Source organism: Buteo buteo, chromosome 20 (assembly GCF_964188355.1).
Source record: "Buteo buteo chromosome 20, bButBut1.hap1.1, whole genome shotgun sequence".
Classification (NCBI taxonomy): domain Eukaryota; kingdom Metazoa; phylum Chordata; class Aves; order Accipitriformes; family Accipitridae; genus Buteo; species Buteo buteo.
This window is the reverse complement of record NC_134190.1, coordinates 9,435,553-9,452,118: the sequence shown is the minus strand read 5'-3', so window position 1 is coordinate 9,452,118 and position 16,566 is coordinate 9,435,553. Positions and strand designations below refer to the sequence as shown.

Here is a 16,566-nt window from a genome sequence, read left to right as displayed (position 1 = left end):
CACAAGTGCTTTGTGCAATGATTTAAGACTCTGGTAATGTTCCACTGAGAAGACACCACAGATTCCTTGTTCATATTTCCCCTGTCTAGCTTCTTATTGATCTACAGATGTCCGTATCTGATGGATATTCCATGCTGGAGACAATAACTGTTTCCACCCCTGGTTCATAAATCACATAGATTGTGAAATTAAAACAAACAGAGGAAAGAACTGCAAAACACTGTCATCTCGCTCTTACACGCAGGAAGAAGTTGTTCCCTCCTTTACTCCAGATGATGGTAGCGCAGTTTCCAACAGCGTGCCTGGAGCCCATGGATTTGAGCAAGGCCCTATTTGTTCAGCACACTCACTGATCTGACCACGCAATAAAACTTGGAGTACAAGGTCTCCGTTTCTGATGTCAGTGAAGACATACTGTTATTTCCGAGTGAATGGATCGAACTCTCTTCCCATTGCAGTCATTCACCTTTTAGCCTTTTTTTTTTTTTAACAGACAAGTAGAATTTTCCTGATGGTGAAGGGCAGACAAGTAGATTTAATGCCTCTGGTTCATTTTCAAGGCTCTATTTAGGTATTAGGGCCATATTCAGACAGGCTCAAGAACTTGGGTGAAACACAGTTGGTCTGAATAAAGCCTTACATTAAAAATGATGGACAAGACTTTTCGCAGGTGTCCAGTGGAGTCACCCAGCACTGATACCACTGAAAACGTGTTGGTGTGAAGGATTTCTGTAAATTTAAGTGGAAACTAAAGGTCCATACCTTTGTTATGAAGAGTGGATACCAGAGTACGCACGTCTATTCATGATGGAGTACATGGTTACTCAGGATAATTAACCTAGGCTTGTTTTCCTGTGCAACTCCAAAGCTGTGGTGCCTGTGTCACAATTCTACTGCATGAATGCTTGCATAAGAAAGGAAATTTTCACTATATTTTAGAAGAAAGATGGAAGGATTCCTGTTTGCTTTATACCTGAACCATTTGTCATGTTATACTCACTCCCAACATAAAATATTGCTCTAATCTTCAGGGTCACAGAAGGCAGCAAACCGAGCTGATACTTCCAGCTATTCTTTTGTCAGAAGCAAGAGATGCCTGCCACTGGGATCTCTTTGAATTCACCATTAAGGATGACTCCCCTGCATCATACACAGAGTGATGGGACATCCAGGCACAGGCACTTGTCAGATGAAGGCTTTAATTGCGACGCAGCAGAAAAGGATCTAAAACCAACACTCAAACCTGCACTTTTCAAAATGGAAGTGCAGATCTCAGTGTAGTCTTTGTAATTCAGGACCAGCTCTAGAAGTGAAATTGCCTGGAGCACAAATGTATGAAAACACTTTGTTACTACAAATCCCATAGGAGCCTTATTCTCAGGGCTCTATACAATTTACTCTTTATGCTTTCTGTTATTTACCTTTTATTGAACAAGTGTGTTCTTTTATGCAGGATATAAAGAGGAAATATATACAGATAGCATGTATGTAAGAAAAACAGAGTAACTTGGAGACCTTCCTGTGCTTGAATAGAAAATCCTGAAAGTCGACTTTTTCTACTGTACACAAGGCAATCTGCTTTAGAGGAGAGGGCAGTGCCCTGTGCTTCAGCAATCCCATGAGTTAGATTTCAGCCTTGGTGGAGCCATCAGAAGAATTTTGCCTTCAAGAGACACCATGTCAAGTGGATATGATATTGCATTGAAAGCCAAAAGACCTGGATTCTACTCTCTTCAACTCTCCCACTCTGCAACATGGAAAGATCACTTTCTCTCCATGCCTCTGTCATCTGTGCACACCCTTTGCCTCTCCTATGTCATTAGCTTATAAGCCCTTTGAAGAAAGGGAAGACATTGTTAGTGTGTTGTTTGTAGCATAGTAAAACCACTAATATCAAGTGGACACTGTGGATGCAATGAAGCTATGACTACCACTAAAAAAAAGTCTAATGACATATCTGAGCTTGGCTCCATGCATGGTCTTTTTCCAGATTACTATCCTTAATCATTTTCAAGAAGTGGTAGTGCTTGGAAGTCCTAGTATCAACCTCGTGCACCCTGGCTATTAGGTGCGGATACTAGAACAAGCAGAATAGGTCAGGAGGGAGGAAAGAATAAAGGGAGCAAGGGGAAGGATAGTTAATACTAAAAAAAAAAAAAAAAATCTGGAAAAGGACTTCAGAAACCTGGTACTGCGCAGGAGGGTAATGACCTTTGAAACCTGGAGAACAACATCTTACTGATTCTGGCCCTTCAATTCCCTTCCAATGTTACAGCAAGAAGAGTGGACTGAAGCAACAAGAGGCCAAAGATCATGCAAGCCTTGCCCACAGAGCTGCACTGCAGAGCCAAATGCAGAGTCTGTGGTACTCCAGGCTGGAAAGGGCCTGGCCTTCCTCCTAAACACAAACTCACAGCTGCAGCTCACAGCATATATATTTGCTCTCCTTTTTGCTCTTAGCGTACATTGTGACTATTTCCCACACCCATCTTGGGAACTACAGGCCCTCTCGTTATTTTTTGTCCCTTCTGAAAACATTTCACCTTGCAACTCCAAAAATCTCCATCCTGCAGTTGAGTCCTGGTAGAGAGGTTTTCTTGTGAACTTCTCATTGATTTCTCATGTAATTCAAGGGAGTCTTTGCCTGGCAGGTCAACTATGTGATTCAGTGAACACGCCTAGAGTTAAAAAGGTTAAAATGCAGTGCATGAGTCCAAAGAAAAGTGCCTGCCAAGTCTTCTGTAAAAGAATACATTAATCCTAACAATCTTCTGCCCTTTATCATTTTTTCCTCCTATACCCTTTGTTTTTCCAAATGACTCCTGTTTAGTATTCAAACCCTATTTCTTTTCTGTCTTGCCCTGTAATGTAATTTTTAACACCAGATGTTTTGCACATTACAAAGCTGTAAGAAATGTGACTTGTAGTAATTGCACTGCAGTGGCTGAGAAGGATCAGGAATCCCTGAGCTTTTGCTCCAGCAGTAATGGTGGTGAGTCATCCTGTAACTTCATACACCAAATTGCTCTCCCCCTATTTGCGTGCCTGTTGAGCAGGAGACATTGCGCTTACCTCACAGGGCTGTTTTGGAGGATTAGAGCTTTAAAGCGTCAAAGTGTGCCACAAGCCTTGTTAAGCATTGCTTCATGTGTTTATTAAGGGGCATGCACAGCCCTGGGATGTTTTTTGCGAGACTTGGAAGTGCTGCAAAACAACAGTATTTTCTCTGAAGACTGTGCTGAGCACACACTATACAGAGTTGTCGGTTGCAGCAGGGAAGGGGTGCACACTCCTGTGTTGACTAGCAACCTTAGTACCTGCTTGCCCAGGCAGATACTCTGATCTCTGTCTTACTGACATGAAAATTAACACCAGGGCCTCTCTTTCTTCTGTTTTAGATCCTGGCGCTCCTGTGAAACTGCCTTGTATGCCAGTTAAACTGTCACCTCCACTACCTCCAAAGAAAGTCATGATTTGCATGCCTTTAGGGGGGCCAGACCTCTCTCTCTCATCCTATTCCACGCAGAAGAGCTCCCAGCAGCCTTTGACGCAGCACCATCACACTGTCTTGCCATCCCAGTTAGCAGCTCACCAGCTCCAGTACGGCAGCCACAGCCAGCACCTGCCTTCGGGGTCCAGCACGTTGCCCATTCACCCTTCAGGGTGCCGGATGATAGAGGAACTGAACAAAACGCTAGCCATGACCATGCAAAGGCTAGAAAGGTAATGTATCAACTTTTAAAATTACATATTGACATGCACTGTTTCCTGCTGACCTCAGTATCAATATCACCACTTGAGTTATGTTGCTAGTACTTGAAATGAGGCTTCTCCTCTGGGGTCTACCAACTTCAGGGCAGAGTCATTGCTGGAGAAACAGAGACAGGGAAAGAGCCTTTCCAGGCTTGTTTGACAAGTTTGTGGCAGAAAGGAGAAAAAGACCGAATTTCCTGAACTCTATTGTCCTGATCAAGGAAGTAGATAATACAGCCAGTGGAGAAGATTTTAATAGGACATACCTGGCTTGCAATATGTACTGCAGAGTGCATAACTACAGAGCTCTGGTTATGTGGAGGATTGCCAAAAGCAAGGGAAAGAAGTGGAAGATTCAGAAAAGAGCAATAAAAACAAAATGTACCACTCAACCAGGACATCTGATTAGTATTACCAGTTAGCTTGAAACAACCTATGAGGACTTCCTGCAAGTCACTCAGAGCGGTTTTAATAAACTATTTAAACTATTCTAATTAATTTAAATTAAATAATATGTTCGATCTTAAAATAGGTATTTAACCTGTTCTGCAGCAGTCTTCTTGGCCTTTTGCATCTGGAGGAAGGTAGTACATTTGATGAGAAGTCCATTACCCACCTTGGGGCTGTTTTTCATTACTGTCACTTCTATCTCTGAATGCTGCTCCAAATAGTCTTGAGTAAGTGAAGCATGTTGTATGAATGCAAGCTGTCCTCATAGACTGCTAGATCAGCAAGCTTTGGAAAATTTATTTTGTCTTGTAGAAGAAAATTGAGGAAGTCCCAGAATAGGGAAGTTAGTCCAAAAAATGACATGTTCTATTTAGTACCAAGGGCAGCTTTGTAGCCAGCTTGTTCTAGGAGTAGCAGAGCATCCTTCTGTTAGATAGGAAGCTAAAATACTTGGTCTAACAGACAAAAGGCTTAATGATTTGCCCCAATACCTCTTTGTGATAGTGTTACCTTCTTTATATTGCATAGTTGAATATAATTCGACTAGAGATGGCCTATTCTCCTTAGTGCATGAAAAACAGTCAGGGGACCAGAGACTGTCCCATACTGCCAGCTTATTTTACTACCAGGATAGTGAGACCTCTGTGGTTACATCGGGGGGCTAATGTTTCTGCAGCATGGGGGAATTGTCTGCTGGGGAAAAACTGCTAGGGCTATGAGGGAGACTCTTATTCCCATCAGTAAAAGGGCTGTAGCGGTAGGATTGGAAAGAGCATCCACATTCCCCCTTGTGCCCAGTGAGACTACGCACTTAGCTCTTACATTGCCGGCAGGGCTGGTCAGATGCATCTGCATCATCCCAAAGCTTGGTGCACCAAGCACAGAGAGTAGCTGGTGTCTCCCAAAGGCTCCTTTGGGACTGCCCTGCCTATGCCATCCCCATCATAGGTTGGATGTCTTACTGTCTGGCTCACACTGCGTGCAGAAGGCACTTCGTTGTCCTGAACCCAGTGACATCTCTGAGAATATGACTTCATTGTGGCATCTGTTGCCCCACAGCAATGAATGCTCCAATTTCTAGGCATCCATCATGTTTATGTCTACAAATATGTTTAACTGTTTTAATGAAGGTGATGCTGTTTGGTTTTAACAATTAATTTGAAGCTGAAGCTCTGCTGCTTGTTAAAAACTGAATAAGCAAGGATTCATTTCCTAATACGAAGCAGTTGCCTCCCTTGCAGAAGAAAATAAGAAAAGGTTGTGGCACTGATATTTCACATTTAAAATGAAAATGAATCCTAGTTCGTGATATTGCAGATGGTTGATTTTTCATAGCTTTTTGGCATTGATTAACTATTATTTCAATCATGAAATAAAGTATTGAGTACTTTAGTTATTCTCCTTGTCAAATCAGTAACTTTTGCATTCACAAGAGAGAAAACAGGTGATGACTGTTTCCTCTGCAACAGCGATTGTTATTTTCATAGTATTTAGAGGTAAAAGTATTTCAAAGTATTTACAGGTCTGTGGAGCTGACACTTGCTGTTAAACTCTTAAATTGCTTTTTCATGCTATATTATAATCGTAGTAAATTTACTAACTTTTCTTGAAGATTTTTGCAGATTTTTAAATTATATGTATTTAACTTGGGAGAGGATTATTTGCACCAAATGACACTGTTTTCTAGTATTTTTGACAGTAGTTCTTTTCCCTTAATTGTATAAAATCTGGATTAAACCCAATGGAAATCATACTGCAGTATTTGTCATTGGACACTTCAGCCCAGAAGTCTTAAGGGCCTGTTAAAACTGCAAAGATCCTAAATCTGCTTTCCTTTATTTAAAATTTGGTAGTGTGCTCACATCTGTTGCATGCATAGGATATGCAGTGACATCCTGAGCTTTACTGTTCCTTCCAAGATAACAATGTACTGGGTCACTGCTGTTGGGTCAATAATCTTGAGGAGCTGAGAGAACCTGACAAATCTCTGAGGCACCTTCTGGGGAATGCTAAGTTCATTGGCAGCATTTATTTTTGCTGATCTCAGTCTTTATGTCGAAAGAATCCTACAGCTTTGTTGAATAATTGCCGTGATGCTGCAGTAATAATGCTGCCACGTCTGGCAATTTGGGGGATTATTTGGAATAGTATTTTGTTTTTAATAAGGGAGGATCATGTAGACAAGTGCAGATCAGTTTTCTGCTCTCAATGTTTTCTTTTTTTTCCTTCAGGATTTTTTTTTTTTTTTTCACTTCTCTTTGTCTAGTTTCTTTGGTCTTGGTGCAGTGGAAGCTCCTCAAGTCTGTTAAACTCCATTGATATTCACTGAATCTATAACCAGTTTGTATCAATTCCACATTTTGCCCAGTAAGCTTTTCTTAGACCTCACAACTCTTCTCCATCAGGACTGTGAGTGTGGAATAACAAAGAATGAAAGATTAAAACATCCTCTTCCTCTAGCAATCTGGATTTTTTGCTTTCACAGATGAGGTCTCTGGAATTCAGATAGTCTTAACAAAATCTGAAGACTGATAACTTGAAATCAGTGCTTCGCCAATGAGCCAGAAGCTTGCTGAGAAAAATGAGCTGTACCTCTGTACCAGCCTGGAAGCCAGAAGTCATTTTGCTGTCTTTGACCTTGAGAAAGCTACTGAGCTTCTCTACCTCTATTTTCCCCTCTGCAAGGAGTGGTTGCATGTTACTGCCTCACCTAGATGTATTGCATATTAATAAGTTAGTGTCTTAAGGTACATTAAAAGTGTGTAATAGCTATTCAAGTCCCAGTTGTTCTTATGACTTAAAATGGCAGTTAATTCCTGGATTTTTTTATTCAGTTTTATTACAGACATTATGGAACATTAAGTTCATTTGCACACTTAACACTTTTGATTGCAAACATTTTCTGGTACTCGTAACATCTATTCATAACCTATTCTCAGAAGGGCAATCTGTCCCTTGTCATAGTATGACTATTATGACATGTCATTTGTGCTGCCAGTTTGCCTCTATTTTCCCTGATAAATTACCAGCTTTATGATAGGTTAAGTTGAAACAGAGAAGAGTGTAATTTCCACGTAACCTTTCTTCTGCAACCTCTGTTGCCAGTTTGTGCCCTACTGCAAATGACTTTCCCCTTCAGCCCAAAGGGTATGTGTCAAGCATAAGTAAAACTCTAGATTCGGGGATCATTTTTTACCATTTCAGAATGCATTTTAAGAGTTGGTGAAAATCTGAAAGCTCCATGCCACAGAAATCTGCAGAAGGTTTCATCCTACTAACTGAAATAAATTTGAGAAGAAAGACCATGCCCAAAAGCGGTGCGTCATGAACAGCATCAAAAGAAGCTTTAGAAACCCTCTTGTGCCACTGGAATGTATCTTTAATTTTAACTTAGGGAGGCAGCTTCTTGATCTGAAATAGCCTTATTTTCTGCCTTGCCCATATAGTTCCCAGTCTGTCTGGTGAGACACAATTACTTTCAATTACTCAGTGGGCTCTTGTACACTAGCAGCTGAATGAAGGCCTCCGTTTGTTCAATGTATGTACTAAAGAGCTGTTAAGTGGCAATATCTCACTCTGGGCTAGAAGTGCATCTGTGGCAAAGCAGTGAAAAATCACTGTGTCCAACAAGACACTGTGTGAGACCAGTTCCTCTGGGACACCCAGTTCAGCTTCAGACTGTAGATTTATGAAATGAAATGCATTAGACATTCCTGCCAGTGTCTTGTAAATCTTATAAAATGTATTTGAGTCAGAAAACATTTATCTTCCATAAAACTTGTCAAGAGAATTGTTTTTTGTCTAAACTTTAGCATTGCCTAAGGATAGAAACACTTAATACTTATAGCTCTGCTTTCTCTCTCTGTCTCTCATACATATGCCTGTATTGTAGAAATGTATATACAGTGGTTTGAAGTTTTTTTAGATTTTTGTTAACGGATAAGTACAGAAGAGCGTACTGTGGATCTGAAAACATGCTGATAAAAACGTAACTCTTTATTCCAAAATCAAAGAGCCTGGGATGACAGATGAGAAGCGTGTGGTTTTTTCCCCACTAGTTTTTACAGGAGGGATTTCACTTTTTTCTTTTCGATTTTGTCTGTGCCATGAGTCACTCATATGCTTAAGTTCTGATTTTTCATTAAAATTTTTTCTCACTAGAAACATTGTAAGCTATATGGTGTAACTTTTTTGCTGTTTTGATCACATAAAGGTAACAGAACACTAATTGCAAGTGCTTGTACTAGTCAGCTATGAATTATTCAAATCTATGTCTTAAGATACATTTATCTTCTTAAAACAAGTACTTGCTTAGCTGTAGCTTTGTTCTCTAAATTTTGTTGCAAAACACGAAGCTGATTTAAAATGGACTGTTGGAAACAATAGTGTGCTTTTTTGGTAAATAATGCTAAAAATTTTGTGGTGTAGACCACCTGACCATGTGGTGTTTTTGCTAATGACCCAGAGGAATTTATACACAATGGAAATATCCAGTGACCTTGATTCGTCTTTCTTAAGTATACTGCAGTACTGCATGTATTTCATAAGTGCTTTGCTTAGACAGCTGACTTAGTCAAAATGCTGTGGAAAAGGCTGATTTTAATCAAGAAGAACACAAAACACCAGGAAAAATGAGGGGCTTAAAATAGAAAGTAGTATTATCAAGAAAGTGGATGATTCAGAAAAATTACAATGAGATGAGAAGCCGCCTATTTCTAGATCACTAGTTCAAATCAAGATGCTCTGTGGTAATTTGTAACTCTTGTTGCCATCTGATACCTGCTTGGTAACCTAAATTGGTGAACCACTTTGATATCTGCTACCCTGTGTGCACACCTATAAGGGTGCATCTGTAACCTATGTACATCCTTCACAGAACAGGGAAGCACCAACAGTCCTGGATGCTGAACTATTACTTCTTTTTGCTCCTTTCATTTGTACTTCCAGAATGGACTTAGTGACCTTGTGCTTTAAAATTAACTGAATGATCCAGTGGTTGTGTTCACCATTGAAAGTTTTTTATTTCTTTTTTTTTTAGCAATGTTAACAGAATTTCACAGGATTTTAGTTTCTCTTGGAAATTTAATTCCAGGCTTTTGATTTTCCTAGCTTTCCTCTTAAAAAGAGTTACACAAAATAGAGGTTACAAAGAAAACAGACTTAAAAAATGAAGTTCATAAAACTAAAATTATTAAAACATATCAACAAATTAAAAGTTAGTTGAAAGTTTTTAAAGATTGTAGTGCATTTATGTGTCATTAGGAGAATTCAGCTGATGAATTTTAAAACTACTTCTGGGATAAAATTTTTGGGGTCAAACTCATGGAAGTCTAATACAAAAATTCACAAGCTAGTTCTTCATGAATCTGTCTCATGTTGTGGTACAAAACATGGACTACGCTAAGAAAATGGAGTGCCCCTCTTCAGGGCATTCAGTAAAGCCATGCCTGTCATTGTTGGTTACTCTGCAGTGGTAAAAGTTGCAAAATTATTTCTTTGAAGCCGAAGATGATAACAACAGCATGGTATGGTTTGCTTATAGGATCTGAAGTCTTTTCTTCTCCTTTATCCCTAAGCACATTCTGGACTAGCATTATATACCCAGAAGTACATTTTAGAAGTCTTTTGGGGATGTTACCTGGCAGCCATTTAAGAGTCCATGTTAACTTTAGGGTTAGAAGAAAGAGAAATGCTTCAAGTTGACTCAGTAGAAAATCATTTAAAGAAAAGAATTAACATTTTTTCAAGATGCAGAATGTCTCTGGTATTCTGAGCAGGCTAAAATATTCAGCACTTGGTAAGGTCAGGTCCAAATTTGTGTGCCTCAAGTGCAACTTAGCCAGCACATCTGGTTTCACACCTCTGTTCTTCTGGAAAGTAAAGTGGGAGTTTGACATAAAGAGGGTGTTCAACAGGCAAATGTTCCCTACCTTTCATACAGCTGTTGCCTCAGCTGGGACTTGAGAGAGGGCAGTTTCTGCTGGCTCACAAATAAACCTAAGCAGCCATCATTTTTGCCTGCCAGTGTCTCATTCTCATTTCACATTGGAAAAGCAACATGAGCTATTAGATAAAAATGGGTTGGGAAACCTGGTTCTGCTCCTGACTTTGCCTTTCACCTTTAGTTTGACTTTGATCTTCACCTCCTCATGTTCCTGTTTCCCTACTTGTATTGATATGTTCCTTGGTAAAGGGTTTTGAAATCAGCACATAAACAAAGCTAGATGGTAGCAGTACTGATCACAGGTCTTAACCTAGTAAGCTGTAGGAAATGATCAATCACACTTTATGTGACAGAAAAAATATGATGTTAGTTCCAATTCAGATTGATCTCCAGCACCTGGCTGGCGTGAGGAGCCGGGGCAGGAGAAGGGATATCGTCGCTGCAGCCCACACAACATATAACTGTGCCATTAGCAAACAAATGTCCCAAGTTTTAGCTCCCTCCCTTGTTACTCTCACCAGCTCCTGAAGTCTCTTTTCTCCAAGCCCAGTTTCACATGCTTGGTCCCCTGCACTTCAGAGAGTTGTGCACTTGCCTTCCCCTCAAGTCAATCAATGTCTTCTTGCCCAAGGAGTGCAAGTCATGGTTTCCTTCTCCTTTTCTACAATCCTCCTCTACAATCTATATCTTTCCTTCCTCCCTCTGTCTTAGTCCACCTTTTGCATTTAGGCAACACATTTTCTCCTTACTGCCCTCACACCAGTGGAGAGGTCACACAGACACCAGGCTGAGGACATGCTTATCATTCTGAGTAGCGGGTGCAATTCTCACTAAGCCTTGAGACTGTATTTGCCACAGATCTTTAGTTCTCAGTCCTGGCTGCCAGTATTTCTGCCTGCATGCTGTCCTACCTCTCCCGAACAAGTGTTGCACCTTAAATCTAATGTGTATTCAGTTTAAACCCATTAGATGTCTTGCTGGTCATGAAAATCTTTCTGTCCTCGTTTCTTCTCGAAAAGGGATGGAAGATCACTACTTTCCTAAATACAGTGAGAGAAGCAACTCAGCCTTCCATTGAGCTGTTTCCTTTAGTTTATTTGTTTTTCTTTCCCAACAGCTCTGGTTTACACACAGGTGACAGTGTTACAAAAACAGGACCTGGGGGCCTTCCAGACATGAGACAAGTGCCAACTGTTGTGATCGAATGCGATGACAATAAAGAAAATGTGCCTCATGAAACTGACTATGAAGATTCTTCCTGCCTCTACACAAGACAGGAAGAGGAGGAAGAAGAAGATGAAGATGAGGATAACTCATTATTTACAAGTAAGTCTCATTCCATTTTTTCTTTCTCATTTATTTAATTTTTATCCTGAACTCTCAATGCACAGAGGAAACACAAGGCCTGTGAATTTTCTTTCTTGACCATGGCTTTTGCATCTCTCAGGGCTTGGCTATATGGGGATGCTTCGTAAATTAATCCCAAATAACAAGTAGTATGAATTTACAGTGATTTCCCTAATCCGCATGAATCCCTGTCTGGGTAGTTCTTAGACAGAATTCAAATGACTGGTTTGGGCTTGTATTAATTCACCTCCAGATTGACTTGGATTCACTTTCCCAAGTGTCTGTGGTTTAGAGAAGCCCTGTTTTTTGCTTAAGTCAAGATCAGCTCAATAGAGTTACTTCAGGAGGATGAAATAAGTGCCACCAAGAGACAGTTAGAGCTTTTATATATAGTAAGTATTAAATCATGTCAGAATCGTTAAGTCTCATGATCAGAGAATTGGGCTCAGGTAAGAAAAGAGGTTAATTGATAGCCATATCACAGTTACAGTCTCAGAGGGACCTGTGGCCCCTTCCTGACCTCTCTGAGAAAACCCATCTCCTGCCTCAGTGTGGCATCATAGGACTCTCCCGTGAAGACAAGATACAGTACTTTGTGTATGACAACTGCTTGTTGTCCTGCAGGTCAAGCCAAAGTTTCAGATCCTTGAATTTCTTTTCTCCTGAAAACGGGGAGCAGTGCAATCAGACAACACCCTTTTTAAAACACACACAAAGAAGATTCTAACAGGCATATTTATCTCCTCGGACTCCTCCCTTACCTTGCAAGTGAAATTAAGCAGTCTTTGCTCTTAAAGTAAGAAACAGAGCAGAACTGCACTATCTCGCAGTCTCCTGCCAAAGCCCAAAACCTTTCATGGGTTCGTGTCTCTCTGTCTCCTTGAGTCTGTCTTCCCTGCTCAAACTGCTTTGGATGCAAGCCTAGAAAAGCAAGCTTAAGCTGTGAAAGGCCACTGGTTTTTATAGTGTCTTTGCCACTGTCACTGCCTGAGAAGCAATGTCAGTTAATGTACATAGAGATCTGTGCTGGTTCTGATTGACTTTTGATTCCTTCTAGTGCTAGCTTGGATGTCTTGATATAACACTGCAAGAGGGAGAGATACCTCTCTCTTTCCACGTGCTGTAGCTCTGCTGCCTGCCCAGATTCTGAGGTTGAATTATTCATTCCATTACATGGTTCAGAAACGCTGTGCTATAGAAAGCTACAGATGCTACTAGCAATTCTGAAACAAGCCCTTCTTCTCCGCTCCCCTCTGTGGAGCAATATTTTAATTTCCTTTTCCTGTATACCTACCAAATTCAGCTTTTCCTTATTATGATATGAATTTAGGTTAATTGAGCACGTGAGGTTAATTGACACCCCTTTTCCCACAGTCCATACCAATGTAAATGAGAGCCTAGTATCCTCCCTTGGCTAGTACTTCTTTGCCTGCTGCATGCTGTAATGAAATGATGACACCTCTTTTGGCAGTGCCTCTCCTCTCTCCCACAGGCTCCCTGGCAATGAAAGTCTGCAGGAAGGACTCTTTAGCAATCAAACTAAGCAACAGGCCTTCCAAGCGAGAGCTGGAGGAAAAGAACATCCTCCCCATGCAGACTGATGAAGAGAGGCTTGAACTTAGGCAGCAGATTGGGACAAAGTTAACAAGGTAGGAGACAAACATTTTTCTAACTCTTACTTTTGGAAATATGTGGTGGGATGCAGTTTTTATCCTTAGTCTGTAAACATTTGAGATCTGTTTGTTCAGCAGTGTTCAAGAGGAAAAGCCATGGGGGGAAAAAAAGACTGTAGACATTATTTCTGCTCCAATATAACTTCCCATACAACGTCCCATTTCATTTTCCTGGCATATCCTATGGGATCTTTGGTTGTGTTAAGTATCAGCATGAACCATGTGGATTTGGTTGTTTACGGGGCACCACTGGGAAATATTTAGCTTTGATAACATTTTAGACTCTAGCTGTAGGTGCCATTTGATAGGCTATTAGTTTGGCCAAAGGGCAGAGGTATAAATTTCTCTTCTGACTGCCTCTCTTGTGAGTAGCTGAGTCTTTTCATGATCCAAAATACTTACGTCCTTCAGTACCTGCTTTTGTTGGGTCAGGTTGGACAGATTTATTCTGTCTAGACTTTTTCTTCTTCATAACATTGTTACTCACCAGCTGATCTGGTTTTCTGTATTGCACGGGGTATAGAGGGATGGCCATTAATGTGGGAGATTCCTTTCAAGAATTAGTAAACTGAGGTCAGGTAGAAATGTCTAAGAACCTCCTATGCTCCAGCCATGATTTCTGTGATCAATTTAATACTGTTATCAGTTTGGTGGTATGCAGAGCTGGTAAATGCTGTTAGTTGCCCTCCAGTGTGACTCTTAAGAAAACCACAAGGAGAAGACCAGCCAGTTGTTGGGAATTTTCTTGTGTGTTTTCTTTTTTTTTTTTTTTTTTTTTTTTTTTTTTTTTTCAGTAGGGGGAGTAAGGGGGGAGCACTGTTACCATGTTGTGGAGACAGGAAGAATAGGAGTTCCTGGTAAATACCTCTTTCAGCATTTTATCTAATTTTTTTTCATGGCCTCGTTTATCACCTCTTTGGAATAAACTAACCACATCTTTCCAGTCTGTCTTTGAAAGTGTTTGTGCTGTATCATGCTTAGCCTACTCCAAGACCTGTCTAAATCTTCAGTATTTTTGTTGAAGGGCCTCAGCAGTGATGCTCAAAGTATGCAAGATGGCGCTGCACTGTTGCTGGTACTGTATTTTTTTTAAATCCCATCTTTGTTCAGCCTAATCTCTTGTTAGACTGCAGCTGCACATGGAGCTCTGAGTCCCAAAGAGCAGCACATGATAGCAAGGTCCCAGTACTTATATGATTAATTTTTAACCCGTTTGAAGCATGTGAAGAGTTGAAATTTTTGTCTCTTAGCGTATCTTACTGTGCACTGCTTGACCTTGCAATGACATTGAACAGCATTTCCACTGTGTTGCCCATTTGGTTGAATTACTTAGGGCTCTCAGAAGTTTTACAGCTCTGTCTTGATGAAGGTAAATAGTGGCATTTGCAAACATTGACTCTGCACAGCTCACTGTGCCCCAGGTGTTTTTTAGTATATATATTTTATATCTCACCTCTCCAAAACCTGCTTTTTCCCCATTAAAGAATATTTCTTCAGCATATCTCTTTTTAACAAGGGAAACTAATTTTGGCAATACCCAGAACCCTTCCTGTGTAAGTCCTATATTCTCACAGTATCATTGTTTGTTTCCCCAATTGCATCTCTGCTCATTCAGTCTGAGGTATAATGCTTGATCTTGTCTTCTAATACAGCTAGGACTTAGGGGCAATCACAAATAGTTCAAACAATTAAAACTGTGTATATATGAGCTCAAAAAATAGCTGAGCCACTGCTGTTTCATTCCCGTTTTATACCAGTGTAACATCACTGAAATTGGTAGGATTTCACAAGCCTTATCTGGAATAATTTAGTTGCCAGTCTGACCTTTTAATTACGAGTATTTACAGCTTATTATCTCATCCTTTTGAGTAGTTAAAAACAATCAAGAAATATGAGGAGAAAACAACTTTCCACATCTCTAATACACAAAAAGCCACAGACATTTCAGCAGCAAAAAGGAAGGCACCTGTCTTACCAGTGCTTTGTATGTAAATGTGACATATCTATGTGCACAAACTGATGAATATTAGATTGAAATAGAATATTTCAATTTGGACAGTATTGCTTTACTGTCCAGACTTTGTTACTGTATCCATCCTTTGCTATTGCTCCATGATTGTCACACAGTGATGCAGATGCCAAGCAAAATTAAAGTAGTGAAGCATTTATAGTCCTTAGAGAAGATGCTAGATGCAGACTATAATTGCAGCTGGCAATTTTGGATTTCAGAGGGATTTGTACTGTTCCATCAATGGTCCCCTATGGTTTAAAATAGCCAGCCAATGAAATCACATATGCTACTTACAGAAGTAAAAAATGCAGAATAAAAACTTCAGCAAATAGTTATTTTCTGTAATGGATCAATTAATTTCACCAAGAGGCTGATTAGGATACTTCAGTATTTATGCATAATCCTCACAGTATTTAGTTTGGAAGAGCTCACTGGCTGCCACATTTGGCAGATCAGAATTTACTAATATAAAGAGAATGCCATTTTCAAAGACGCTTACAGCCAGGCATATTGAGAGATTGACCATTGACATATTGTGTGGGACCAAAATCATCCCAGGTGTAGTTCTTCCAGCCTTATTAGAGTTGCACCAGGAATCAATTTGGCTCAGAACTGGTCGTTCAGATCCTGTTTAAATGTAGCTTGGAACCTCTGAACCTCCAGTTAGTCCTAGAAAATTGTTATGATTTTATTATTGCATCCGCCAACTGGTAGAGACACTTGAGAGCAGACTTCGCTATGTTGCCTGTTTCTCATGCTGGGAGAATAGTGCCTTGACTTACATCAGACCAGCTGTAAGGGTGAGGCTGCAGAGACTGTATCTTGTAGCAGGATCTGGCCCACTACACACTTGAATATTAGCTCAACCACAAGACAAATTAACACCTTTGTGCTTATCATAGGAACACTTCACATGGATGTAATGCTTCACTGGTGTGTATCCTGCATCATGGCTCAGCACATGTAGATCCAAACAAAAATGGAGTTTTTTGCCCAAGATGGCAAAATACATCCTAGCAAAGGCAGGAGATCCCACATCATGTGAATTCCAGCCACATGAATAGGCCACTACACCATAGACTATTTTGGGGCAGTCTTTACACAGCAATTACAAAAACTAATTAGAAGACTTCCTCCTGTAACTAAACCAGAATGGACTACTCCAAAATGTGATACCAACTATGAAGCAAGGAGCCCAAATAGTGCATTAAGATGCAGAACTTCCAGCTCATAACCACATGTGACTTGGGGATAGGAAATGGATGCTGGAGGCCATGTTCTTGGCTGCTAAAAACACTTACAACTCCATTAACAACTTCTCTGAAATGCAGACCTTCTGTGCTAAGTCAGTCTTTAAGTGGGTATAGGGTGTTTTTTTCTGCCTGCTC

General features: G+C 40.3%; 1 protein-coding gene across 1 annotated transcript in view; it reads left to right on the top strand.

Annotated features, from left to right (window-relative positions):
• Positions 1–16,566, top strand: part of PHACTR1 (phosphatase and actin regulator 1) — a 307,157-nt gene that overhangs the window by 246,844 nt on the left and 43,747 nt on the right. The window contains exons 9-11 of the mRNA XM_075052412.1: positions 3,399–3,723; positions 11,265–11,473; positions 12,987–13,143. Of these exons, the coding sequence (XP_074908513.1) occupies positions 3,399–3,723; positions 11,265–11,473; positions 12,987–13,143 (691 nt within the window). The remainder of the gene's footprint in view (positions 1–3,398; positions 3,724–11,264; positions 11,474–12,986; positions 13,144–16,566) is intronic.